At 49.7% G+C, this 19,782-nt stretch overlaps 1 protein-coding gene across 1 annotated transcript; it reads left to right on the top strand.

Moving 5' to 3' along the window:
- The first annotated feature begins 1,028 nt into the window (after nt 1-1,028).
- On the top strand, nt 1,029-18,041 carry LOC131290652 (echinoderm microtubule-associated protein-like CG42247). Its single transcript, XM_058319815.1, has 9 exons — nt 1,029-2,411; nt 13,182-13,376; nt 13,449-13,960; nt 15,475-15,624; nt 15,695-15,962; nt 16,115-16,252; nt 16,315-16,575; nt 16,658-17,078; nt 17,488-18,041. The coding sequence occupies exons 1-9, from the start codon at nt 1,029-1,031 to the stop codon at nt 18,039-18,041; spliced, it is 3,882 nt and encodes a 1,293-aa protein (XP_058175798.1).
- Nucleotides 18,042-19,782: the final 1,741 nt, after the last annotated feature.

Below are 19,782 nucleotides of genomic sequence, written 5' to 3'. Positions count from 1 at the left end.
TCTGCAGAAATGATGTCAGATTTAGACAATTTGAACACCATGAAATAATTGCCTTGTTAAAAGTATTTTATTTGATCTTTTTTAAGTGTTGTTACAATTTTGTCAAACACAGTAATGTGTGCTAAAAGAACTGCACAATGGGATCGTTTAGATTGAAGTGTGAGTGTAATGGTGGAAGACAGTTTGACAGTTCGTTTTGTCCCGCCATTGGCTCGATGGTGCCCATTGTGCTGCCGCGAGACCCCAGCGCGAGTGGTTCTGTCTGGCGAGGCTGGCGAGCAGGCGGACGCAAGGACCGGAACACAGTTCACCCCCCCCCCCCCCTTTCGCTTGTTGGCCTCGTTTCTCCACTCTTGTTGCCTTTTGTGTTTTCCTTTCTTCTTGTTGCTGTAACGTTACTTCCAACCACATCCGAATTGTACTCTTACCTTCACTTTCGCACGTTATTTCTTCCAAAAACCACCAAACTGGTGAAACGGCAAACCCGCGCCCACACACACACACAAACACACATACCGAACGGAAACGCTGCCGGCTGGCAGGGATTCTGCTGGCGACGCTGGTGGCGAAGGTGAGGTGACCGGTGTGAGACAGGTGTGTGTGTGTGTGTGTAAGTGTACTTCAAGTAAGCGAACGGTCAAAAGGAAGGAAAGGAAGGAACCCCAGCTCGGACCGTGCTTGGACCTCGTGGAATCGTTAGAACGCCAGCAAGAAGAACGTCCCCTAGTAGTGCTCCTTCGCCGAACGGCTGCGGACATTTTATTGCGTGCTCGCGTCTTGAGTCGCTTGTTTGTGGGGTCTTGGTGCCTCTCTCTCTCTCTGTCGCCTGAGGAGGTTGTCCCTGTTTCGGTGGCGGTGGTGGAGGTGGTTGGCGACCGCCAAGCAAGAAGAAAGCGACCGAGATTGGTGTGTCCTCCTTTCGGTTCGGGTGCTCTCGGCCGTAAAAACACACACACAGACACAGAGACACAGACACACGCGTGTAGGCAAGCAGGTAGCAGCCGACGGCGATCTCGGGCACTCGGACGATGTCCGGCGACGCCGATGCAACCGTTCGGACCGCGAACGAACACGAGCCCCCAAAGGACACGTCGGAGATGGTGGTGACCGGTGCTGGTGGTGGTGGTGGTGACGGTGGCACCAATACCGGCGGACTCACGCCCGACGCTGGTGAGACCTCGTTGACAGTGAGCTCCGGTGGCGGCCCGGTCCACTCGGGCTCGCCAGTAGCTCCTACTGGCTCGAGCAAGACAGTGCCACCGAAAGCGCCTGCCGGCACAGCGGGTAGCAGTCACTTACAGCAAGCGGAGAGTGGCGAGTACAGAGCAGCAAGTGCAGTGGCCGACGCGGTTGGCAGCGAGCAGCAGAAGGAACCAGCGGTGAAGGCGAAGGATCCGGCCACGAGCTCGTCGCCGGCGAAGCGTGCAACGTCCAACGCAGCGGGCGCCCGGAGCCCCGCGCTCAACCTATCAAACGCAGGCGGCTCGCCGTTGGCCGTTGGTGGCGGCGGCGGTGGTGGTGCAGGCGGAACCGACCCGGTCGCGACCAGCAACCAATCGAACAGCAATCACCACAACCAACCCGCCCGCGGCGCTATCGGCGGCATCAAGCCACGCAAGGGCGGCGGCTGGAAGGCCCGTCCGGTGGACAGTGGTGAGGCGGCACTTGGCGGCGGCGGCGGCGGCGGCGGCTCGCCGACGGACGACGACGAGAGTGCGCTCTCCGGTGGCCACCCGCATCCGCATCCGCATCCACATCCGATCCGGCGCCATCCGATCAACGTCAACCCGGTCATCTCGCGGGACAACGGAGTAGTGGGCGCCCCGAGTGGTGGTGGTGGTGGCGGCTGGGGAGCTCGCGCCCCGGAGCGTCGCGCCAATCGGCTGCAGAGTCCGGCGCAGGCGGCCGGCACCCCGGAGGCCGGGGTTGGTGGGGGCGGCGGGTTTCCGCCGTCGATGGACGCCGCTAGCGAGTCCGCGACTCAGCCGAGCGTCCCAGCGCCGTCGTCGACGTCGTCGTCGCTGCCGAAGCGCGGTTCCGTGGCCGGCGGCGACGTGCTAGCCGACGCGGACAGCGTCCCCGGACCGTCCGGACTACTGCCGAGCAACCCGGGCGTGCCGGGCACCATTGGGGGCAATCCGCAGTCACGCTACTCAAACCTGTCGTTCTGGAAGGCGCGGCGGGTGCTGTTCTACCGGAATGGCGATCCCTTCTTTCCCGGCGTCGAGTTCCGCTTCAAGCCGGGCCGAGACATCTGCACGCTCGAGGCGCTGCTCGACAAGATCTCGGCGCGGATGGATCTGCCGCGCGGCGCCCGCTACATCTTCTCCATGGACGGCGACCGGAAGTACTCGCTCGACGAGCTCGAGGACGGCTCGAGCTACGTCGTGTCGTCGTTCAAGGTGTTCAAGGTGAGTGCTAGCACGCCCCGAGCTCATAACCACACCGCACAATCACCAAATCCATCCCAGTTCAGGCGAACTCCAACATGTTTGTCCTCAGCAAAGCCCGCAGGAGGTTAGGACTTCCTCTTGGAGATTTCTCAAACGCTTTCGTCTATCCGGATGAGCTCTTCAAGCAACATAATCTCCCACGAACATCTGGCCTAGTTCCTGAAAGATTTCCAGAAGTATTAATACTTTTGACTATCAGGGAGTACAGGAAGTTCTGGAAGTTCCCTCTTCATTTGTTTCATGGAAGAGACTCGGAAAACTCCCCGATATCTAGATCTAGAGAAAAAGAACTCGTGAAGCGTCGATAGCTTTTTCATAGCTATCAAGGTGAAGCTTCCCCAAAATTTCTAGCAAAACTTTCCTTTGAGCCAACGCCATTGTTTTGATTGGTAAACGCTGGCAGTACTCGATCGCAAAGTTTCAAAAAACTTGATTCTGTTGAGAAGTGGTCTACCACCTCCACCGCGAGTTTATGCGCTTCAAGTACCCCTCCGCTTATTCACCAAAGTGGGTTTCTAGGTTACTCTTGGGGCACAGAAAAAGGGGTTCCTCCAATTACGGGCACCTGTGCTTTGTTGGGTTTTGCTGTTCGTTCTACTAAACTCATCTCTCAATCGGCGTAGATGTAGGACTTTACCGAAAATTTCTTACACTCCCCCTCCCCGCCCCTCACGCGCGTACATCGATTTCTCGCCAAAGCACCGAGGAACTGCCCGAGAAGAACTGCCCGTTATAAATATGTAAATAGGTCAGCAGGTGACGGCGAGCGAGAGGTGAGCAAACACTGGCCCCGTGCCACCTCCTCAGCTGGCGAAGGTGTGAAGGTGCGGCTATGTGTGTGTGTGTGTGTGTGTATGTTCAATTACCTCCAAACCACCCGGAGGCGGGGAGAGGACCACATTACCGGACCCCAAAAAACCGGCCGAAGGCAGCACACGCGAGAGCGCGCGCGAGAAAGTGAACCAAGTCAAGAGCCCCGAGCTGACCCGAGGAGGGTCGACTCCTCGAAGGTGTTTGCTAGGGATTAAGGGCCGAGAATAAGTGGAGCACACGGACCACGTCGTTCGCTTGACGAATGGGGCATCGATTTTTGCCACTTACGGTAAGGGGTCCCCCTTTGCCGCACACAAGGAACCCTCCCTAATGAGCGCCTTTTGCTGATTCGACCGGCTCTTCAGGGCGCTCCTTCGCCGGGTTTTCGCTTCTTCCCTCGATTCCTTCTACTCCTTCCTACCGTACAGGGGCAGATTAGCTCCTCGGGTGTCCTTGAAGTCGGAGTTCAAACGGGCGTGCTTCTCTGGGGAACTCCTTCGTCTAGCAGCGTCAGAGTCGGAGAGCTCACAGTCCGTAGGAATGGGAATGTAATATGAAGATAGTCGAAACGACCATATCCCGAGCCCAGAAATGACTCAGAACTTGGGAGGGGTCATTTAGGGTGATTGAAAAATGATTTATCCCTACCCCCCCCCGCTCCCTCCCTCCAGGAGCTCAAGTTCGATCCGCAAAGCGATGTTAATTAGCAGGCAAAAACCTCTGTCGCTCACCCTTTTTGGTTTTTGTTTTGTTTCGGGGTGCGGCCCTTAAAAGTATTATTTTATACATTTTTCCATCAATCACAATAATCGCACAGGAGGAAAACACCGACCCAGGCTCGAGAAGGTTATGCAGGACAGTAGCTGAGTGTGTGTGTGTATGCTGACCTCAGGGGTTGAACGTCCTAGTTTCTATCGCTGGCGTAGCGTGTGAGGTTTCGGTTAACCTAATGCTTCAAAAATTGCCGATCTCCAGCCAAGCGTTCCAGCCCTAGGTCATTGTTGGCGTCACGGAGGCGAATTGTTTCACTCCGCAAGATGGCCATAAGAAATGAAAAAGGGTGTGTGTGTGTGTATGAGTGAGAGAGAGAGAGGGAGAGAAAGTGCGGCTGGAAATAGGACGAAACCAATCTGCGTTCACCATCGTCCCTCTTATTAAGCGCAAGGAAATTGAGAACAGGGTCAGAGAAATTAATTTCCTATCGACATTCCGTTGACGTTCGGAAGGCCACCCGAGATAGCCACCCGCAGAGGCCCTGATAGACGGTTGCCTCTACCCTCCCCCGTCAGCTTCCTCCTCCCACCACCGGAGGCCATTACGAACGGTGAGATAGGAGGTCAAGAACCTACTTCATTCGGGTTTTCAGGCACTGACGGAATGTTTGCTAACCTTTCTTTCGTTATCTTTAGCCCACGAAACCTTAGTCGACTCTCAAGTGTGGGCACATTTTCCACACAAACCGAAGCTAGTGACACTGTTTGGGACCCCCAATGTGTTGGTGAATTTCATTCCGACACACAATTGGGAAGTACCTCAAACGGTTCCTAAAGGTATTGGATTATAGAAATGTCAATCATAAAAAAACCTGGAAAGACTGTAGACAAAGATAGATATCAGTGACATTCGAAGAAAGAGTAGTAAACATCTAGCAATAGACCTGCCAAGAGATAGAAGCAGCACACACAAATGAATCCTTAAATGAACTCCAGTTTACTTGCCTCAATGCGTCAAGATGGCGGAAAGCATCTCTTGGTTCTGTCCACTAATTCCTAATATTTGTGGAATGGTAAACTGACATAACTACCGTTTCTCCACACAGACACAGAGAAGTAATGTTTTTGAACTTGACTAAACCTTTTCTAATTCTGCCTGTCTTTCTAAAATATTTTCCGGAATGACATATAGACATTGAGTTGGCAGTACAGCTGATCAAGTGGTATATATAAATTAACTTTGAAGAGAATTGGCTTTTCCGAATCGGGAACTCCCAGCATCGAGTAGTTTAAGTAGTCGGTACACCAAGATTACCCTCCTTTAGCAACGGGTTTTGTTCCTGGAGGTAATTATCCCTACTTCCGGAAACCGATTGCCTATCGCATTATTGTCATCTGATCTCCCGCAGGAGTCCCGGGCGAAGTCGGGAGAGATAATACACCTAACGACCACCCTCGGAATTTACGACCAGCCCCGGCACGAGCCGAAGGCTTTCGTGTCACGAAGCACGACGCGTCAACCAATCGGAAGCGCTCAAGGACTTCCGCCCCAGCCGCGTGGTTGGAGAGCGATCCGGGTATTTCCGCCCACCCAAAAACCCATGTAGTTTTCCCTCTCTCGCTCGGCTTGGCGCCCGGACCAGCCTGGTGACACCGTCTCGGGTGGCTTTTGGGCAAACAATGTCGTTGGCTTTGTTGGCCGAGCGCTGGCATCCCGCTCTCGCTCGCTTATCACTTTGACGGGAGGTCCTGCAAACTGTAATGACGAGCTGCTCATCATACTCGTAGTGTTTTATATCATGTCACTGACTCTACTTAATGTTTATGATGTAGAAAATGGACATACAAGCTTTCCTACTGCTTGTCTACTTCCAGGGAGAACTTCCAGGGATCGTTGTTGATATCATCTGCAAACACTTACTTTGCCATTCGCAAATTAGCATACGCGAAGGCCAAACCTTTGCTACTGCGTATTATACTTTATGGTTCGTGGCGGTGTTTAGTTAATTACCGTTGTTCCGGTTTTCGGAGGTAGATCAACTTCAGCGTATGCCACGTCATGCAGGGTAATATTCCGTCCGGTCCACTTGCCTGACGATGACTTCGCTGCGTATCATCAATCATTTTAACTTTGCTCCCTCTATTTTTTTTTGTTGTTGTGGTAGAGTGTTAAATTTCCGGCGTCGAAAAACAAAATTATCCGATTCCATCGCAAGCGGAAGGCTGCGATGTTTTTGATAATTCATCAGAAAACCCCATTTTGCAAAGAGTTCACAAACAGCAGGATTCAACTGTCTCTCTCTCTCTATCTGTATTGTTTCTCTTTGCGCGACCATCTCTTTCCAGCATGGCAAGCCCCAGTACATAGGGACGGTATGTTTCGTTTTTGTTTTTCTTTTACTTTCGTGAAAACTTCTTAAACCATTCCGCTACACCGGTTTTGACAGATAGATAGTCGTCATAGTCACAAATGGCACAAACTCGCAGTTCGCGCACCAAACAACTTGAAGCAATCGTTAACATTATAACAAGCACTGAAAACACATCAAAATAAGCGAAACAAAAAACATCACCTCGAAGTAAAGAACTTTCGAAGAAGAAACACTATCACTTCAACACAACAGAGAATGGAACGAAGCAAGCTATTTTCATCAGCCATTGTTACATAACCCATTTTCAACACCTTTATCAAACACACACACGAAACTAACAAACAAATCTTTCCAAGTTTCTGTACAAAGGATATTTAGTTATTTTTCAACACACATTTCCCTACCTTAAGTTGATTGCGTGCTATTATTTTTACTTTGGTTCACACACAGTTAAGTATTTACACTACTATATTATACTGTTATTATAAATAATATTTGTTCTGTTTACCAATTCGATTTGTGCATAGTTGTTCGCAGTTTATTTATTATTTTGAATATACATTGTACATGATTTTATTTCTTCTTCAATCGCTGGAGAGGAATATATCAATAACATACGTTAAAGAAATGTAGAAACGAGTGAAAAATGTATGCAAGGCTATGCTAACAACAAACAAAAACGACTTGAACAATTGTTATCTTAACAAGCACGAACGAATTGCACATTAAATTACTCCTTTTCCATTTCCAACCACCGAAAGTTGCTTCACTCAAAGTAAACTTTTACATATTTAAAGTGAGCAAACAGAGTAGGTTAGGTAGTACATTTTTGACATAGAAACAGTGCGATTTGCATAAGTTTCGGCTATTTTAGCACAATCGCGTACAGAATGGAAAATTCATCTCTTCAAAGATATTCTACACTTACTTTGATCTTGCGTGTGTTACTTCTGTTTTCCAAGTGTCGTAGAAACTGTAACACTGTCATTGGTCGGCGCATTAAATTTTCCCCAGATCGATGGCCCGAAAGGCTAAAAATTCCCGTCTCCTGATGATGTCAAGGTCAGGTCCAGGTGGAAAAATTTTAGCGGCCAAGTGTTATTACTGCTGATTTGTTGCCGCAACCGGGCGTATCGCGATGGTGAGCCTAGCCTAGCTTTCCATCGGCGGCATCGAGAGCAGATTCGCACGTTCGACGTGCTGCGCGGGCTATCCTGCGGCCCAACAACGCCAGAAACTTTTACTGCAAGCTCGAAACAATTTGGCCAAACGCCTCGGACGGGTGAAGGTCTCCAAGGCAGGGGAAAATAGTTTGCACCTTGAAATTCAATTTTCCACACGCCTAGGACACCGATTACTGTCCCGCATCAAACGTGTGTGTGTGTGTGAGTGTTTCGAAGTGAACACGCGAATGATGAATGAAAGTGGTTTGAGATAAACACATCTGCAACGATTTGACGGTTGGTTGTGGAAAATCGGTACCGGTTGGGTTTGTGCGGTGCAACAAACAAAAACAAAACCTGCCAGCATAGTTGGTCGGAAAAACCCCCAAAGAAAAGAACGTATCTGGGAAATATGATTGTTAATTTTTAAAAGCAAGAATCGTTTAACACCATACCTTTGTTCCATTTCTCGCCGAAGAATCTATAAAGGAGCGACTCCCCTGTGGAAAGCAATAAGTGGTTCGTTCGTTCCCCCTCTTTCCCTCCCACCCACCGCCCTGGCATTCCCCACCGTTCCTGCGCAAAGGTTTGCGAAATTGTTTCGCGATATACGACCGACACGGAACGGCGTGGCACGGTCGTTTATTACCGACGACGACGACGACGACGACGACGAAAAAGGGAGGAAAATGTGCCACCGAACCCTGAAGCACACAAAAAGCAAACAGAGCAAACCATCGGCATGGAGCAAAAGCAAAACAAACCGAAACCGAAATGTTTGACCGAAACGGCTCCAGTAACGGCCCCACATCGGTCCGGTTTTTCCACTCGGAAAATACCGCACAGTGGCTCAGGCGGGCGGCGGTCTTTCGGTTTGACATTTCATAAAACCATTTTTAACATCTCTCTTTCTTAGCGAAGAAGGATCGTTCAACACGTTGACCAGCCAAGCGTTTTTAGTACACTGTTTTAGTACAATATTTTTTAATAATATTTGTTTATGACATTTGTTAATCCTACGGTTTTCGAAGGCCAAGCGCAGACTTTGCTGTCTAAAGTACTTGTTTTTAATATTACTATAGTTTTTATGTTGCATTTTCATTTATTTGTGGGTAAAAAAATTTTTAGAACTAATGACAGCTGACTATCAAAAATGATAGCCATACAAATAAGAAATATCCAGAATATAATCAAGCTCAATGCATAACTGTGAGAGATACAGTCGTTGAAAATTGCACAACGAGGAAAAAATTGAAGTGTTCCTTCGTTAACACGTCCCGTACCAAGCGTTTTAGCACAATTTTTAGTACAATTTTTTAAATTATAATTTGTTTATAATATTTGTTAAACCGATTGTTTTCGAAGGCCAAGCAAAAACTTAGCTGCCCAAAAAATTTATATAAAATATAACAATAATTTTTATGTTGCATTTGCATTTATTTATGGATCAAAAACTTTTTAGAACTAAAACTTCTGTCACCCATATTTGGGTGACGCGGTACGGAACGTGTTAAAAGAACTGGTTTGTCTTTAATATCAAATTGGAGATAATTATAAAATATTATCCTACACATGTAAATTTACAAAGAAAAAAGAAAAGTTAATTATATGAAAATATAGAGACATTTTCCAAAAACACTCAAAACTACATACTCGAAAATCCTCGGGTTGAACCACTGTGCACACAGGGGAGATTTTCGCTTAGCCGCAGCTGTTTGCTTACAAAAACCGGGCAAGGGGGAGAGGGTGAAAAGGGGGTAGCATGTGTGTGCATGGATGGATGGATGTTTAAAGTCGTGTTGAGGCATACTTTACATTTTGCACACGCCGTGTATGTGTGTGTGTGTGTGTGTGTGTGTGTTTGTTGTTTTTCTTCACTCGTTTTATATTCCGGTGGATTCCGCTGGAGGATTTAAATTGAAAGGCATAAAAACTGGACCTGTCTCCAAACCTCCCCCCCCCCCCCTCCCTTCACGCGCTCCTGGACGGAAAAAGTGGCTTCTTCTGGCGAAGCGACCGTCCGGTTTTGGGCCAAGCATTCCCGAGCACTCCCCATTCTGCTGGGCTACATTCTTGTGGTCTCATGTGATGACCCCATTAGCGTATGTTATGTTTCATTATGCTATACGTCGGCATGCACACGCACACACACCGGTCTCTTGGGAGGGGAGGGTTGTGGGGAGAGGGTCGGCAAATGCAAATGAGAAAGCACACACACACACACACACACAGAGCGTCGAAGGCGCCGGCGAAGGAAAAAAGGAAAAACAAATCTCGCCGCAAAACACGTCGGAAAAATGTGCCGTCTTGGGGCTGCTCCCAAGACGACCAGGGAGGAAGGAGGAGGGGGGGTAGCGGAGGTTGGGGTACCGACATCGACCCGACGGGAAAACCCAACTGACCTTCCTGACCTGGCGACTTCAAACATTCAATCGCTCTCTCCCTCTCTCTCTCGGTCGCTTTTAAAACTCTCTCTCACACACACACACACACACAGACTCTCTCGCTCCCTTTCGTTTTGCTCGCTTAGCTCAAGTAGGGGAGGGGAGGGAGGGAAAGTTAGCAATTTTACAACCCAGCCTATTTTTCCTGTCGGCGAGTCTTCCGCACATTCGCGCAGCGGAGCCTTTTCAGTTCTGGCGAGGACGTGCTCGAATCCGTGTCGGAGTGGTGCCTTTACCGCGTCTCGTGATGGACTCTGTGCTGCTGAGTCTCGGGTGTATGCGTGTGTGTTGATCCGGTGCGGGATCGAGCCAGGATCGAGAAGCCAAAACGCCACTCTCTCCGAACAATCCGCCCAAAACAACAATCAAACCGCAAACCGGTGCTGATCGACGCCCGGATGTTGGCCCGGAAGCCCTAACCTGCCAGCCCCGATCGTGCTTAGCGTGTGTGTGTGTGTGTGTGTGGGTGCGTTGGTCACCGGAGTTGGCCATAGTTCCGACCTTCCCACTTGTGTTTGCTCTCGGTTCCATCGCGCTTCGAGCCCGTTGGGCCAGTTCGCCCGATGTTCGACAGTGGTCGGGAGTCCGCCTTCACCATACTGACCGCACCGATGTACCACCATCGCTACGGGAGTGGCGAGAGTGACATTGGCGGTGGTCACAGCCAGCTTTGGGCAAGTAAACCGACCTCCGGTTGGCCAACTTCACACACAATACCCGAACTCCCCGAAATGGCCAGCGCATCCCTTATCGCTTTCAACTATTACCAACCGGTCCTGGGCCTTCTTGAGGTCCTCACGGTTCTCTCCGGTGTTACGCGCACGCATTGCATACATTCCGGAGCAAAAGAAAAATAATAAAAAAACAAGGCGTAACAGAAACCTCCTACCATCGATTGTTTTCATTTGCATTTAAGCTACTCTAAATGCAAGTGGCTCTCCTTTACCACTCCGCTAGAAGTGTCAGCCTATTAGGTTGAACGGAAATATTAGCAGTTTCCATTTGTTCTCATTCTTTTCTACCTTTTTTTTTCCCCGCATACAACTCAATTTCATTTAGATCTTTTTTTATTCTCTTTTTCCTTCCATTGTGGGGCTCGTTTTATTTGGTATTGCAGGCGAATTTAAATCCATAGTGAATGTATTAATCTTTCCCTTATTTGGTTAAAATGTAGACCAGGCACTAGAGGTGGAATTGGGTGGATGTCTTCAAAGCTATCTAGACTATCTTGTTTTTACTGGTGCATGAGGATTTTTTTCAAGCTTCTTCCTATGTGTAAGAAGGAGAAAATCGCATATTTCATTAAAAGGAATACACTGTTGACAACTTACAACATATACGATCCACTGGGCGCCTCCATTAGTTGTTGGTTTTCTGGTCTATGACAAATATACAGACAATACATACGAGTATAAATTCATCAAAACATTTTGTGAGCTTCATTCGAACGGAACTTTCCTTCTTACGAGAAGATGTTTTGCTTTGAAATTTTGGAAAAATCGCTTTCCTTTGTACAAACCACCAGGCGGCTCCACCAGCTGTCATCGTGAAGTATGCGATGAGGTTAGTTATTCGAGAACAAAACTTCTTTTGAGCTCCGGTAAACAATACCATGAGCGTATGATCAATACAGTACAATCTCCCCCGTGCTACAATCAATCAATTCTGTGGCTGGAAGCAAAAGCAACAACATACAACGATCCGGGGAAAAACCCCCCAAAAAGCAAGGCTACCTGGCAACCTGTACCGCGCCCCGTCGCTCAGAGTGCGCATGCAAATGTATGGAAATGAGTGAGTGAAACTTCCTCATCCAGGAAGCAAGATAAGATGCACAGCCTCAAGGACAAATATTAAGCATGAGCCCGGAAGGTGTTGGCCGGCGTTTGTCACCGTTGTGTTGCTACCTCATAAAGCGAGGCTCATTGGGTTGATCGTGGGGACGATTTGGGGGGAACGGGAAAAAAGAAGGAAAGTTGAATTAAAGTAACGTGGAAGGTCAAACCTCGCAATGACATTCGGGCGAGTGTTGAACAAAGAAAGTGTCTGCATTTAGAAAGCATCACAGAAGGCTGAAGGTTATTTTCATGTACTCTTGATAATGGAAAAGTATCTTGATATCGCAGGAAAAATGGAGTTTTCTGCAAAAACTTTCCCATTTCGATTGATTTTTGACATATTTCAGATATATTCTACATGCTATCGAAACTCTTTACATCTAAAATAGAGATTCACGTTGACTGTCATGGCTGTCATTTTTGACAGCTGAGCTGGCATTAGTTCTAGTTGTTTCACCAAAGCTACAGGGATTTTCAGATGATATCATAACAGTAGCAGCATTTATTCCAACTGCAGCACATGATATTCCAACAGTACCAGTTGATTTTCATGCAATCATATTTATTATAACTGTCTCAGTAGAAATCAGAATCGTAGCAGTTGATATTATAAATTTGGTATGGCAGGTCGAGCGGTGTACGTAACTAGCAAATATAAACGTATATCGCACGAATGAGACTCCAAGGTAGTTCAATATATCAGGTGAGTTCATTTTGCATGAATCGCTTTAATTTCATTACAAAACGAAAGGAATTGTTAAACAAGCAGTGCTGATTAATTTTTATGGTGACTGCATGTCCTTTTTTTACTTATTTTTGTGAGCGATTTCGTTCCAATGAAATCGAAGAGTTTCATTCGTTATGAACCCACCTATGGATATGTAGATCAACCTTTGGCTGTCATATGTGCGATATACGTTTAAACTCGCTAGTTGCGTACTTCGCTCAAGCTGCTGTAACCGGAGGGATTATAATATCAATTGCTTCGATTCTGATTTCAACTGACAGAGTTATAATAAACATGATTGCGTTATAAAATCAACTGATGCAGTTGGAATAAATGCTGCTACTGTTATGATATCATCTGAAAGCCCCTGTAATATATAACTTAACGTTAAAGCTGTGGTAGTACCCCAATTCTTTATTCTTTGGGATGCTTAGTCTTGTCTTTGTTTACCAAAAAACATTGATGTTTAATACATTTTATAAACAAACTTGATCAGGAGTGTTTGTAGTAAACAAAATGTACTAAGGGCAGCTTGGCAGTCAACTTACCTCCGGCAAACTTCTAGCCTCTCTAGCCGTATTACATCTCTTGAGCAATCGATTGTACCGTCTCACGTAAACACATTCCGTTCTGATTTTTTTTTGTCGCTTTTCTCTTCCAGCCTGCCAGCTACGGTAAAAAGAATGGCGTATGGTACGCATCGCCCGGCAACCAGGGCTGGGGGAGTGCGGTAGGCCCCGGCCGAATAGGACGCAAACCGTCGGTCACCGAGGTGGACAACATGCCGTCCGGCAGCCTCAAGCCCAGCGCCGGCCGCGTCATCAGAATAATCAACAGTCACGACCATAGCGTCCAGGTAAGTCCGGGCAGGGAGGATGTCCGTTTGGCACTCGCCGGTGTTGAGCCTGGTTTGTTTTCCCGTGTGCAGTGCCGCGTGCTGCTGAACCTGCGCACGTCGCAGCCGTTCGAGGAGGTGCTGGAAGATCTCGGCCAGGTGTTGAAGATGATCGGAGCCAAAAAGATGTATACCAGCAACGGGCAGGAGGTGCGCAGCTTCTCCCAGCTGCGCAACGAGTTCGCCGAGGTGGAGACGTTCTACCTGAGCAACACGCCGTCGCTGCCGGTCGGCGCCCTCGGGCCCGGTATCGTGCCGCCGTCGCCGGGGCGCCGCTCGCGCTCCCGCCTCGGCGGCTCGGTGCCGGACGATCTCTCCAAGACGGCCGCCCGCCAGCGGGCCCGCAGCAAGAGCCGCCCGCGCGTCCTGTACGCGCCGGAGAACGAGCTGGTCCGGGCGTCCTCCGACTATCCGCTGCTGGACGCCATGAAGGAGGAGCCGACGCGCATCACCATCCGGGGCCTGCGGCGAACGTTCTACCCGCCGGTTCACCATCCGCCCATCGACAACGCACCACCTGACAAGAAGCTGTCCCTCTTCTGGGTGTAAGTACTACCGCTTTGAGCACTCCTCTCAATGTCCAAGGTATCGGGGCTCTGAGGCACATTACCAACAGCTGAAACCATCGGTATCCATCGATTTCCTCCGTCCACGTCACTCGAACGACACAATGTGTCCCCGTCCACGGTTGGTAACAGGTTGGTTTTTTTTTTCCCCCCTTCGACCACCACCCTTTGTGACGCATGTCCGGCGGGATTTTGAAGGTTTCCCGACGCCCTTATTAGCATGCCATGCAACGGCATTTAATAAATGAAAATGGTTATTAGGGGTACTTTGGGGGAGACTTTAATAAGTGTCCAAAGCCGAGCCAGCGTGCGGTCAGGTGCTCTAACCTTGCAGCGAAACAGGTCCACCTTCTTGCGCGAGGGACGGGATTTTTATTGCGTTACCCGATAACGCCCCAACCCCGGGACGGGTTTGTGTTTGCCGAGGGCTTTAGCAGCAGCACGCCAGCACGTTGACATCCTGCCCCGCGTACAAAGTAATAATCATCAAAATCCCCGCTGCTCGGAAGACGTGTGACAACGTGCGAACGGCATGAAATGACACATTTTCGCGAAAGGAACGTTTCCGCTCTGAACGTACATTTATCAGCTTTGCTAATGTTGGACCCCTGGCCTCAATCCGCCGTGTGAGTGATTATTTTAACTTCACCAAGAAGGAGCGCGTCCTTCGCCGTATGCCGGTACGGTACCGGATTTTCGGCTGCCAAATGATGCGATGACCTCGAAATCTTCCACTCGGGCGCGCGTGAGGACACTACACCATCACCACATGCTACTACACACGACCTTCGGGAGCAGCCTACTTGGCAGAAGTCAAATGATACGTCCCGAAAGGCCCGAAGGCCTCGAAGGAATGGAGAAAGGTAAAAAAAAGGCGGTCAAATTATCCTTCCGCAAACGGGGTTTCGCATGCCGTGTCCGAGCGCACGATCCACGCCACCATCCAAGGTCTCGCGTTCACGTGCGCTGAAGAGAAAATCGTTCCAGCTCCACGCCCTACTCGCCACGCCACGTATTCTCATTTGCATTTCGGACCAAAAGACGTGACCTGGACTTGGCTGGACCGTGCGCTTGTTACGTTTGAAGGAGAGGGAAAGCCTCCAACCAGCGACAAAGATTTTGGGGAAAGATTGGGCCTCGTGCAGGTAGGGCCGCAGGGGGCTCCAGGACCATCGGTGCTTTGTGAAATGATTTCCAATTCCTCGAGGCCATACGAATTAAAACATCAACATCTACTTCTTGTGTCGACTAACGATTTCCCATATTTGCGATGCCCATACTCTTTTAGTTCAGGTTCAGTCGTTTGCGATCTGGATATATGGATATAGACATACGTCTAAATGGGTCTTTTGCCAACTCGGGGTTCCTAGAACATGTAATGAGCTATAGAGTTAAGGTCTTCTAACGCAATTCTGGACGGACACTCACTTTAGATTTTCGATTCCCGCCTATGATTCTCACCTTCCTGTTCTCTATCTCTCTGCCCATCGCAGCCACGGATATCGGGGAATAGACTCCAAACGCAACTTATGGGTGTTACCGTCAGGCGAACTGCTATACTACGTTGCCGCCGTCGCCGTGCTTTTCGATCGTGAGGAAGACGCCCAGCGCCACTATACCGGCCATACGGAGGACATCATGTGGTAAGACCAGAGACCAGAGCGGCATACCCAACCCGAACTTAACTGAGAACCTCACATCCCTTTACCCCAGCATGGAGGTGCATCCGTCTCGCGAGCTCGTCGGCTCCGGGCAACGCGCTGGCCGGGACCGGAAGTCGCAGGCGCACGTGCGCATCTGGAGCACGGAGTCGCTGCAGACGCTGTACGTGTTCGGCATGGGCGAGCTGGACTCGGGCGTGATTGCCGTTGCGTTCTCCCAGCTGAACGGCGGCAGCTACATTCTGGCGGTCGACGCTGGCCGCGAAAGCATCCTCTCCGTTTGGCAGTGGCAGTGGGGCCACCTGCTGGGCAAGGTTGCGGTAAGTAGTTGTATAACGCAGAATCGATAGGAGTCATGAATCTTGAGCCCTTCAAACCTCATGAAATACAAAACGACGATCCAGAGGCCTCTTTGTAGAACCTTCCAGTGAACTTAATACGAATGAAATCTATCTCCCCCAACTGCTTGCAGACGCTCCAAGAAGGCATCTGGGGTGCGACGTTCCATCCACTTGATGACAATCTGCTTATTACACACGGCCGCGGCCATTTAGCGTTCTGGCACCGGAGAAAAGATGGATTTTTCGAGAAAACTGACATCATCAAACCGGTAGGCGGCAAAGCGGAGATCTCTCCACCGTTCCAGCTAACAACCTCTATTTCTCATCGCAGCCCTCCCGGACCTTCGTTACGTGCGTGCAGTTCGAACCCGACGGTGACGTCATTACGGCCGATACGGACGGTTTCATCACGATCTACAGCGTGGACGCGGACGGTGCCTACTTCGTGCGGATGGAGTTCGAGGCGCACAACAAGGTTATCAGCTGCCTGGTGATGCTATCGGAGGGCACGCTGATATCCGGTGGTGAGAAGGATCGGAAGATTGCTGCCTGGGACTCGCTGCAAAACTACAAGCGCATCACGGACATTAAGGTAGAGACTTGGCTGGAGCTCCTCGTGCAACCCTGCTCATGTATCCATACGTGTGTGTGTGTGTATGTGTGTTTGCCTACAGCTTCCTGAATCGGCCGGCGGTGTGCGCTCGATATATCCGCAGCGCCCGGGACGGAACGATGGTAACATCTACGTCGGCACGACACGGAACAACATTCTCGAAGGGTCGCTGCAGCGACGCTTCAATCAGGTCATCTTCGGCCACGGCAAGAACCTGTGGGCGCTGGCCGCACATCCGGACGACGAGGTGTTTGCCACCGGCGGTCACGACAAGTACGTCGCGTTGTGGCGCCGCCAGAAGCTCATCTGGACCACCTCGGTCGGGTACGAGATCATCGCGCTGACGTTCCACCCGTACGGTGCGGCGTTGGCAGCCGGCAGCTCTGAAGGACACCTGATCGTGATAAACGCCGAGAACGGCGCCACAATGCTTACCATCCGCGTCTGCGGCTCGCCACTGAACGCGGTCGAGTTTAACCAGAGTAAGTGGACTGAATTCTTTGCCGCTTACGTGGAATCACACTCTCACGAATTTGTACAGCCTATGATGAGCATTTAAGAACCCGCAACCTCTAGGAATCAGTCAATCCTTCAGTGAATCATTTTCATGGAGTTCTGTATAGTACGGGATCTTCCAGATTTCAAAGCCGCTTCTAGAGATCTGGAGATCTACCGCTGAATTCATCTGATCCAGTACTTGTCAACAATAACCCTTATTCTGATAGGGAACTTATATGTTTTAGGAGACATTGCCAGTTTCAGAGTCTACTTCAATGTGTTTCAGGCATTAGAGGCCTAGATTAGGGAGTTGAAACTAGATGCGAAAGGGCATGAAAAGAATTTTGGGATTGGCGAGTGATTTACTGGATCTGTGTGATTCTTCAATTCCAGTTGGTGATATGATCGCCATCGGGTCGCAGAACGGCAGCATCTATCTGTTCCGGGTGTCCCGCGATGGTTTCTCGTACAAGAAGATCAACAAGATCCGCGGTTCGCAGCCCCTGACACACCTGGACTGGAGCTCCGAGGGCAACTTCCTGCAGTCGGTGACGGTCGACTTCGATCTGCTGTTCTGGGACGTGAAGTCGCTGTCGCCAGAGAAGAGCCCGATCGCGATGAAGGACGCCAAGTGGCTGACGAACAACTGCACCGTCGGGTTCCTGGTCGCCGGCCTCTGGAACAACCGCTACTATCCGGCGCCGTCGAACACGGTCATCACGACGACGGCGCGCACGGCCGCCCAGGACCTGATCGCGGCCGGCGACGCCGACGGCTACCTGCGCCTGTTCCGCTACCCGTGCATCACCCCGCGGGCCGAGTTCACCGAGGCGAAGGTCTACTCCGGCACGATCGCCAGCATCAAGTTCCTGTACGGCAACCACAGCCTGGTGACGGCCGGCGGCACCGACGCGTCGCTCATGATCTGGGAGCTGACCGAGGAATAGCCACTGTGGCCGCCGTGGCGCACCGGGGTCGGCGTCGCCGCAGCCACAGCCATCGGGACTCCCTCCCCATCAGGTAATCCTAGCACTGCACTACCTACCACCGCTCTCGGGCCCGTGTCGTACGTAGCAAGCAACCACCACCATTCGCCTCACCATCCCTCCTCCCATCGGCCAGACGACCATCATCATCCGAACGCTCCGACCGATCACCTCTCGACGATCCCAGCCACCAACACCACCACTACCAACATCACCACCCAGCGCTTTCAACTGCTCCATCAACTAGACGCCGGGGCGCCCCGAACCGTTCCGAACCTCTCCCCACTAGGTGGCGCTGCTGGGGCTGGCGCTCTCACACCGGCCGCGGACTGCGCCGACGCCGACGGCAGCCGAGATCCGCACGAGCATACGCGCCTGGCGCACACTCCTGCCCTCGCAACAAACGCCACAAACGGTACAGCCGATCGTCAATGGGTATTTATACAAGCGAAAACCGAATTGAACCTGCAACCTGCTACCTGCAACCCAACAACCTGCCAACTAATACTGCAACGTGCCCTTACCTTCTCTCTCTCTCTCTCTCTCTCTCTGCAACAAAAACTCTCTGCAATCTGAATCCCACTTTCGCAAAACGACTTGACTTTCAGTTCTCTTTCAGTTTTTCTTTAGTATTTGGTTCCTCCAAACTCCTACCCGCTCGCAAACTTCTTTTTTCCCCCCCGTCTTTGACAGCTTCCGTTTCTACCTCGAGGTTCAACTCTTGCCGAACATTCAATTTTACGTTTGCGTTCGGTTTCGGTCGCACCGTTTCTCGTGCTACGTTAGATAGAAATTGACCTGTCTCAACCGGTTGAAATTGAATGTTAAAGCGTTGAATTGGAGAAGCAAAATACAACTGTTTATGTCCTGCTGGTAGCCTCTCTAATTGACAAATACCCCGGCCACAGTAGATTGATCGACCTCTACCTCCTCTCTAGCTGAGCTGTCTACCCTACACACTCTCTCTCTCTCTCTTTTCTCCATCGCTCTTCCTTTTAGACTTTTTACAGCATTCTCCTTTTTCACCTCTTTCCCCCTAGGCGCGCTAGTTCTCTCTTATCTAGTTCACTCTACGCAAAATTGTATCTTTACATTAGATTTTTACAGTTGATGATCGTTTTGAATGAATTTTATTATTGCTTCTCTTATAATTAATTTAGTTTTATTACATAGATTGGTGCCTTTTTTTCAATAGCTCACTCCGATTAGCTTATTATTCGTATATTTCTTTTAATTGGGACGCTCTTAAGTGTTTTATCGAATAAAAGAGACGACGTTCTCCAGTTTTGGGCCTGCATTACTATGAGACAGAATTTAATCGACCATCTTAAAGAAGATGTTCTGGGGTAAACAAGATTGTCGAACGATTCTCTAGACTTTTCCTAACCTGGAGGACCTCCAACAGTGTGTGTGTGCGTGTTTACTGAACCCATGTTTTCCACGACAGTTCTACGACAAAACATTTATTTCAAGGCGCCTCTTTACATTTATGCATTCATTTCTGTAGCATCCTTACTTTCCAGATTTAGAGTTGAGCGGCATGAGCATCTGAGAGCAATTTAGAATAAAGTAATCACCATCGTTGCTGCATGCCTCCTGCTGTAGCATCTTCATTGAATTTTCTTTCAATCTAGCTACCACATAACATACAAACAACAACATCTAATGACTCACTCAATCACCGATCGCTTTCACTTACGCA

Source organism: Anopheles ziemanni, chromosome X (genome assembly GCF_943734765.1).
Source record: "Anopheles ziemanni chromosome X, idAnoZiCoDA_A2_x.2, whole genome shotgun sequence".
In the NCBI taxonomy this organism is placed as follows: domain Eukaryota; kingdom Metazoa; phylum Arthropoda; class Insecta; order Diptera; family Culicidae; genus Anopheles; species Anopheles ziemanni.
This window is presented reverse-complemented; position numbering and strand designations above follow the sequence as displayed.

What these genes read in the sequence shown, in the direction of transcription:
- LOC131290652 (XM_058319815.1), top strand. Translation starts at nt 1,029, where the DNA reads ATGTCCGGCGACGCCGATGCAACCGTTCGGACCGCGAACGAACACGAG. An exon ending in GTCACGACCATAGCGTCCAG is followed by an intron (nt 13,377 to 13,448) that starts GTAAGTCCGGGC and finishes TCCCGTGTGCAG; the next exon opens with TGCCGCGTGCTGCTGAACCT. An exon ending in ACCTGCTGGGCAAGGTTGCG is followed by an intron (nt 15,963 to 16,114) that starts GTAAGTAGTTGT and finishes AACTGCTTGCAG; the next exon opens with ACGCTCCAAGAAGGCATCTG.